At 43.9% G+C, this 7,860-nt stretch overlaps 1 protein-coding gene across 1 annotated transcript in view; it reads left to right on the forward strand.

Annotated features, from left to right (window-relative positions):
- The window catches only part of LOC310871787 (regulator of G-protein signaling 3-like), a 40,485-nt gene extending 32,827 nt beyond the window's left edge, over positions 1–7,658 (forward strand). Inside the window, exons 22-28 of the mRNA XM_083783423.1 lie at positions 1–158; positions 1,690–1,919; positions 2,605–2,648; positions 2,880–2,981; positions 3,787–3,848; positions 4,626–4,792; positions 5,774–7,658. The exon at positions 1–158 is cut by the window's left edge and continues 29 nt beyond it. Of these exons, the coding sequence (XP_083639549.1) occupies positions 1–158; positions 1,690–1,919; positions 2,605–2,648; positions 2,880–2,981; positions 3,787–3,848; positions 4,626–4,792; positions 5,774–6,037 (1,027 nt within the window). The 3' untranslated portion in view covers positions 6,038–7,658. The remainder of the gene's footprint in view (positions 159–1,689; positions 1,920–2,604; positions 2,649–2,879; positions 2,982–3,786; positions 3,849–4,625; positions 4,793–5,773) is intronic.
- The last annotated feature ends 202 nt before the right edge of the window (positions 7,659–7,860 follow it).

Consider the following 7,860-nt stretch of genomic DNA (forward strand, 5'->3'; position numbering starts at 1 on the left):
AGAGAGCTGCTCGGAGATGTCGGAGCCCGTGGGAGGAGGTCTGTGCTCCTCCCCTCTGCTCCTCTCCCCTGAGGAGGAGGAGGAGGAGGAGGAGGAGGATGACGAGGAGGAGGAGGAGGAGGGACATGAAGAATACGGCTCCCCCGTCAGGACTGGAGGTTAGAAGTCAATCTGAGTTGAGGGATGTCAGGTTGAAGCCATGAGTTCAATATGAGTCAGGGACGGACGAATTGGATAATTTGGCCCTGAACGTGAGGGATACATTTCATCCTTGTAACAGAGTTATAGTTCTACATTGCAGTATTGAACTTTTTCCACCACTTACATCATGACAGATGATGTAAACCATAATGATATAACAGCATGCGAGCCAGCTAGGTGCACGTCATTCCCTTGAAAGTAACTAACTAACTACATATACTGTACAGTATAGCCATACTCAAGTACAATATTCAGAGTTACTGTACTGGAGTTCTTCCAATGTTCTATATTTTTACTTCAACTCCACTACATCTCAGAGGCAGATATTGTACTTTTACTCCACTACTATTATTTGACAACTTTCGTTAGTCGTTACTTTGTCGATTTTGATTATGAAACATACATTAACCACTTCAGCCCTCTTTAAACTTTGGCTATTTGAAAATAGCTACAACCTCACAAGCTTGTAATTCTGCAGTTTTGCCATGCACAATTGCCACAATTTTTTTATTTTTCTAGTTTTTCATGTGTCTATGAGGTGACAGTACTTCATTAGACACCCTGCCTGGAGTCGTTTTTATGTGCAATGGTGTATTAACTTTGTATTTAGGGTTTCTTCCTGGAGGCTGAACCCTTGACAGTCAAACGGACCAATGAAATAAACAGTAATATAGGGTGCGTTCGGAAATGCGCCCTGAACGCACTGGTGTGCTCTCTTGTCGTGCACTTGGTGCGTTGTCGTTCGAAAATCCAGTGCGCTGCACACCGGGTGTGCCGAGTGCCCGCACTGAGCGACCCTACCCTGAAGCTGGGGTTGTCCGGTGTGATTCATGTGAATGAGTGAAGGTTGTGGTCGTTCGTAAATAAGGCACACGAAACGCACTCTGTGACGTCACCGCCCACCACACTCAACAAACTGACCACATTCCCGGTGCACATTTCCGAACGCACCCATAGTGACATCACACTATCAGCCCCTCCCCTAACACCTTCCCCTTTATCATACAACTACAGCTGTGGGCTTCAGTTCAGGTGGATCACCACCCATCACCACCCACCAGGCAAACCAGGCATACTTAATGAACTGGTGTGCGTGCCCACATAAAAAAAAAACATTTTAACAAATACTGTACACTTTTTTGAAAGAAATATATTTTTATTGTTATATATTATATAACAATAAGACCTGATGATCATGTTTTAGGGTGGATTAGGGTTAGGGATTTAGGGTTATTAACATAATAACTTGTGAAATGGAACATTCTGCATGCATAATGAGTACTTTGATGCCAACACTTGTTTTTTAAATTCTTTAAGTGCATTTTGATGCAAACACTTCAATTTCGTCAGTCAATTTCATCAATTCAAATCAATTTCAATTACGGGACTTTAACGTAATGTTAACAGAGTCTTTCTAAATTAGTATTGATTCTTTTAAAACACGCGCCGTGAGTAAATCTTTCCCACCATGCACTGCTCATGTCCCAGGTCCCGCCTGCCTGCGTCGCTCGTTCTCCGAGGGCTCCCTGGTTCGCGAACCTCGCTCGCCCCGCTTCCTCTCCGACAGCACCATCCACCGCCTCACGCGACCCCTGACCTATGACCCTGCCGGTGACCTCAGTGACCCCCGGCCCCCCTCCCCCCACACCCTGCGCAGGGAGCTGACCAGAGAGGGCGGCTCGCTGCACAGGATGACCCTTCTGCTCTATGGGAAAAAGGTATGCAAAAAGAAAAGTGGGTCCCAAACTTTTTAGTCCGTGACCCAAAAGAGAATTTTTATGTCACCCCGCGGGATCCGAACAAGTGAAAATAGCCGATCTACAGCTCACAATGCGTCGCTTCGCGCCGCGTTGTGAGCTTGTAGATCGGTTATTGTCGGCTATTTCTTTTCTAATTGATGGAATGTCTTTGATGGGGGGGATAATAATTAATAAAAATCACACCTGTGTGAAGTGAGGGGCGTTAAAGTCTAACTCATGTTGATTAGGTGATGTAATGGTGATGTAAAACAAACGGTGCCAACACAAACATTAAATTATCTCTTGTTAATGGCATTTAATGTTTGTGTTAGGGACATAAAATTTCCCTTCATTGTCAATTGCGTTTTTAAAATAAACCTGTATATAGGAGGGGCTAGCGCCGCTCAAAAACAAAATGTAGGAATTCAATTAAGAAAAAAAACACACCTGTGTGAATCATCAGCATGATGTATCATCATGACATTCCGTGCTCAGCCAATCAAAATAATCATCACAAATGTCATTCCGGCCGATCACAAATTGCGTCTTCACTTTTCTGTCTGTCTGTCTGTCTGTCTGTCTGTCTGTCTGTCTGTCTGTCTGTCTGTCTGTCTGTCTGTCTGTCTGTCTGTCTGTCTGTCTGTCTGTCTGTCTGTCTGTCTAGGACGGTGGAGGCTTCCTTCAGAAGAGGAAGAAGACTAAAAGTCTGTAAGTCTTCAAATAGACTCAATTAATAGTTTTTAAATATATTTAATAGAGCAACGTGTTACTATTCACCCGCCTTTGATATGCCACAGAAGTACTTGGGGGAAATTAAAGCCCATGTAGAGCTGAATGTATAAACGGCTGAATGTCTATTGATTGTCATAAACATCCAGTCAGGACAGGACAAAGTACAGATCAAGACAATGAATAATGATGATAATCCCTTGTCGTCAGAGCTAAAGATGTCCGGAGCCGCCTGCCGTTCCTATGTCGACGGAGCAATCTCAGCCACGGCAACAATGTCAGCAGTCTGGAGAAAGCTCTGAAGAACCACAGGTATAGTGTGTGTCTGTGTGTGTCTGTGTCTGTGTGTGTGTGTGTGTGTGTGTGTGTGTGTGTGTGTGTGTGTGTGTGTGTGTGTGTGTGTGTGTGTGTGTGTGTGTGTGTGTGCGCGTGCGCGTGCGTGTGCGCGCGTGCAGTGTTGTTGATTTCCGGAAATCTAAATTTCTCCAAATTCATGATGAAGATGTAAGATGGAAACGCTGAGGACATCAATGACTAAAGCAATAAGCCACGAGATGTCTCAGGTTACCGGGTATTTTACAATGGCTGGGAGGCGTAGGCAGTCTTCTACCTACTACCTTCCCAGCCATTGTAAAATACCCGGTAAGCTGGGGCCTCGAGTGGCTTATTGCTTTTCTAAAGCAGTTACAAACAAGCAATATTAACCTAATAAAACTATTAAATTCACAAAAGTAGCTACGCTTTGTGCCACCAGAGCGAGCCACATTACTACTTCCTTGCTTTGGCAAGTAGCCTATGTGACGGGAGAATAGCGCTTGATGTCTTTTCGGGGCTGCCTGGAGCCACACATTCACAGTTATATGAGCCGGGCGGTGCTTAGACGCCCGCACAGCATGGGTTTGTAAGGCAATCAAGCGCTCCCCTTCCCCAGTACAGCTACAGAGCTGCGGCATCAGCTGGGAATGATAAGAAGTGACTGAAGGTGTGGGTTATCGGTGAAATCGATCACGTGACGGTAACCAGCCAATCAGAATCAAGTACTGGGACTAACCGTTTTTAGAACAATCAATAAACAATGAGAACGATGTTGTACTTCTCCCGTTGGTTTCTTCTCCAGACCGTCTCCGGGGGAGGTGCAGAGGTGGGCGTGGAGCTTTGACGCTTTGCTGGCCAACAAATGTGAGTACTGCTGAATTATTTACGTCTGTGGCCTTGACTGTTGGAAGACATTCAGGGTGTTTTGGAGGGCAGCGGTGGCCCAAAGCAAGCAGTGCTTCTCAGAGTGTGTGCCGCCCGTGGCACCCTAGTGTGCCATGACGCAAGTCCAGGGGTGCTGCGGAATACCTTAATAGTATTTGGAATGTATTAATATCACTTCAGTCATACTTTGTAAGTCGTACCACCACACCTACTTGCCAAAACTAGCCGATCTACAAGCTCTTGTTGAACTTGTATCGTATATGATCAGCTATTTTTGGTATGTTCCCCCCAGAATAATAGGGATGCTGGGGTTCACGTGGTTAAATGTCAAGTTAAGTATGAAGTTATCTTCAATCTGTCGTAATGGAAACTCAAGTTTTCCCCGTGATTCGGGTTCCCGGTTTAATGGAGCAGCAGGAAAAATCAGTTACCCATCTCCCAATCTGGAACCCATTGGCAAAAATAAAAGGGGAAAGAAAAGAAAATTATATTTTTTATTTTATTTGCTGAAGTTGTTGGCTGAATCTCTCCCGACACAGCTGAACTGCACGCACGCACGTACGTACGCACACACGCACGCACGCACGCACGCACGCACGCACGCACGCACGCACGCACGCACGCACGCACGCACACACACACACACACACACACACACACACACACACACACACACACACACATTGGTCTCCTCTCACAATGTATCATTTATTTATTATACCTTTTTCCTACCTTTATTTGCTCCTCATTGGCCAGACGGGCTGGCGGTGTTCCACCACTTCCTGAAGTCAGAGTTCAGCGAGGAGAACCTCGCGTTCTGGTTGGCCGTGGAGAAGTACAGGAACACACGGCCACTCAGCAAGATGGCTGCCAAGGCGGAGAAGATCTACAACGACTTCATCTCAACACAGGCCGCTAGACAGGTACCTGCCTGCCTGTCTGTCTGTCTGTCTGTCTGTCTGTCTATTTCATTGATGATTTGTTGCTGTTAAGTTTATGTGCTTAGTGTTTGTATGCATATCTTTCTTTTTTGAGTGGTGCAACCACTCCAAGGAACAGCAATGTCCGTGTTCAACTATGTGTGTGCCTATGTATGTGTTGGTTCATGAGCACCAGTATGACTATGACTACCATACCAGTAGGGGCGCTGTTGTGCCAGAAACAGAGAGAGAGATAGTATTAGTGCTGCACTGTTGCCTGCTAATGAGAGAGAGAGAGAGAGAGAGAGAGAGAGAGAGAGAGGAGAGGAGGGGGGAGAGAGGGGAGTTGCACCACTCAGTTCACACGGGTGTGATTCTTTTCTTTTTACTAGAAACCGACCAATATATCACTATGGCTGATACATTGGCCATTATTTGACTTTTGCAATTATGAAGCACCACTTTCACCGTGGCGTCAATATTTGGGGAATGTCATATTGCAGTAGCACATTTTTAAGGTGATCTAGAAGCTCACAATGCTCCTTGTTTCAGTGCATTGTGAGCTTTTTGAGTGGTGCAACCACTCCTACAACCAGCAATGTCCGTGTTCACCTATGTGTTCACCTATGTGTTCACCTATGTGTTCGATGTGTTGGTCATGTGACGTTAATGAGCACCAGTATGTACCAGTAAGGGCCAGTAGGGGTGCTGTAGTACTGCACTACTGCTAATGAGAGAGAGAGAGAGAAGGGGGGGGGGGGAGTTGCAACACTCGGTTCACACGGGTGTGATTTTTATTATTTAAACACAAATTCAAGTTTTTTTTTTTCATTTGTTTGCTTATTAGGTTATGTTAATGTTTTCAAATGGACTTTGCTGCACTCTTTTACATAATATTGTTAAAAACGTATCAGACCCATCGGGTCTCGGACACAGTCGCGAGTTCTAGTGTTTTGACCACTTTGTTCATATTTGCCCCCTCAGGTCAACATCGACTCGTCAGTCAGGGATCTGACCAATCAGGCGCTGTGCAGAGGTGCAGGCCCCGCCTCCTTCCAGCTGGCCCAGGATCAGATCTACAGCCTGATGGAGACAGACAGCTACCAGAGGTTCCTCAAGTCCCGCCTCTATGCGCAGCTGACTGGTCGCAACCACCCGGGATCTACGGCCACAGCCAATCAGGATGGAGCGCAGTCTACTCAAGTTGCCATCCAGAGAAGGCCTGTGTCTGTCATTGACCAATGCTGATAGAGGAACTGAGTGACTGATGGACACAGGAACCAATCAGAATGGCATAATGTAGCATAATATAATAATACAATAAAGTATATAATTAGTTCATTATAAGTTTACCTGTTATTATGAAAGCTAACATAATAATGTGTATTATTAGTTTCTTACCGTATTTAGGTTGAAATAATAATGTAAATAGATCAAACCCTGTACACTCAAGACACTGCCCCCGCTGCCACCCTTAGATCTCCATATATGGAGCTGAGATGTTCTGACATTCCATATGTTGATCTGACCTCATCAAACCCTGTACACTCGAGACACGCTTCATATATGGCCAGACCTCATCAAACCCTATATACACTCCAGACACGCTCCATATATGGCCAGTACAGAATTCATTCCATATGTTGATCTGACCCCCCCCTTCCCCCCCATGCCAAAGCGCCAGCGCTCGCCCAGCAGTCTGCCGTCACCCAGGCGGATGCGTGCACGCGACCTCGCCCCTTTTTGGACGAGGTCGCTTACGTCTTACTGGTGTTGGCCACTGGGAGCTGACCAGTGCAGTCTTCTACTGTGGGGTCATGTTGGAAATACGTCCCTTTATGGTTTCCTAATTTAATAGTATCATTCTCTGGATAGTATAGTGTTATAGCCTATTCTATGAGTTGGGAGATAAATCATTATATTTTGTTATTAATGTTTTAGATACGAGACAGGACTCATTAGTATGATTGATATAATTATATGACTCTGGAAGTTCACTTTAAGTGCCTTGTTCACGGGCCCTGGTGTGGCAGTGAGTGCTACGCACAGGGATTTGAACCATGTATTTTAAAGACATGCATATCAGTGTTACAAAGACAACATCACTATGGTAACAACGCAGACGACAGAATGACTGATTTTTTTAATATATATTTTTCCTTCTTAGAGATTTGAGTCCAATATGATCTCCTGGTGGTTTATTTATACATTAGGTGTGTTTGTAAATTAATAATAATAATAATAATAATAATAATAATAATAATAATAATAATAATAATAATGATAATGATAAAGATAAAGAAAATGATAATGATAATAACAATAATAATAATAATAATAATAATAATAATCTAATGAGATCTACTGTACAGATCTAATCATATCTACTGTACAGATCTAATCAAATCTAAAGACTTAACCACTTGAACCCGAGTTGCATTGCAACTGTACTCTCTGCGCCCCAAAAAAGGCAATCTACAAGTTCACACCGCGTTGCGAGCGACGCGTCTTTTTTTGTCTGACGTTCCCTATAGGCTATAGCTCAGAATGTGAATGCTGGGGTTCAAGTGGTCAAAGTGGACGTTGCCCTACAGTATGGTGGTGGATTGGTGCAGCGACATACTTCAGGTTTAGTCTCTCCTTTGAAAGGTTTTAATGCATTGCCTTTCATATATACTTTAATTGATTTATTTAACAAGAAAATAGATACACAAGCAAGCACACCCTCTACACACTTTATTAGTGATTGCTACTTAGTACCTTAGTTACTTGTATTATAACTTTTATTACTTTACTTGTATTATACCTTGTTTTTTGATTCTCTATACGTTGGACGTTGTCTGATGCACGTTACATGTGTGAACTTGTATAAAATCAATAAAATCTTCGAAACGTGAGTCTCTTGAGTCGTGACAAACTTCCCACCCATTAGGCCAGATTGAATCAAAGGATAGTGTATGATTGCCATTGTTATACTGTACATACACTGCTTTATTGCTTGGCAAATTCCTTATTTGGTGGGGTTCTGGGGGCCACGCAAAAAACAAACTAAAAACTAAAAACATCCACAA

The sequence above is a fragment of the Protomyctophum parallelum genome, assembly GCF_964188405.1.
Source record: "Protomyctophum parallelum genome assembly, chromosome: 15".
In the NCBI taxonomy this organism is placed as follows: Eukaryota; Metazoa; Chordata; class Actinopteri; order Myctophiformes; family Myctophidae; genus Protomyctophum; species Protomyctophum parallelum.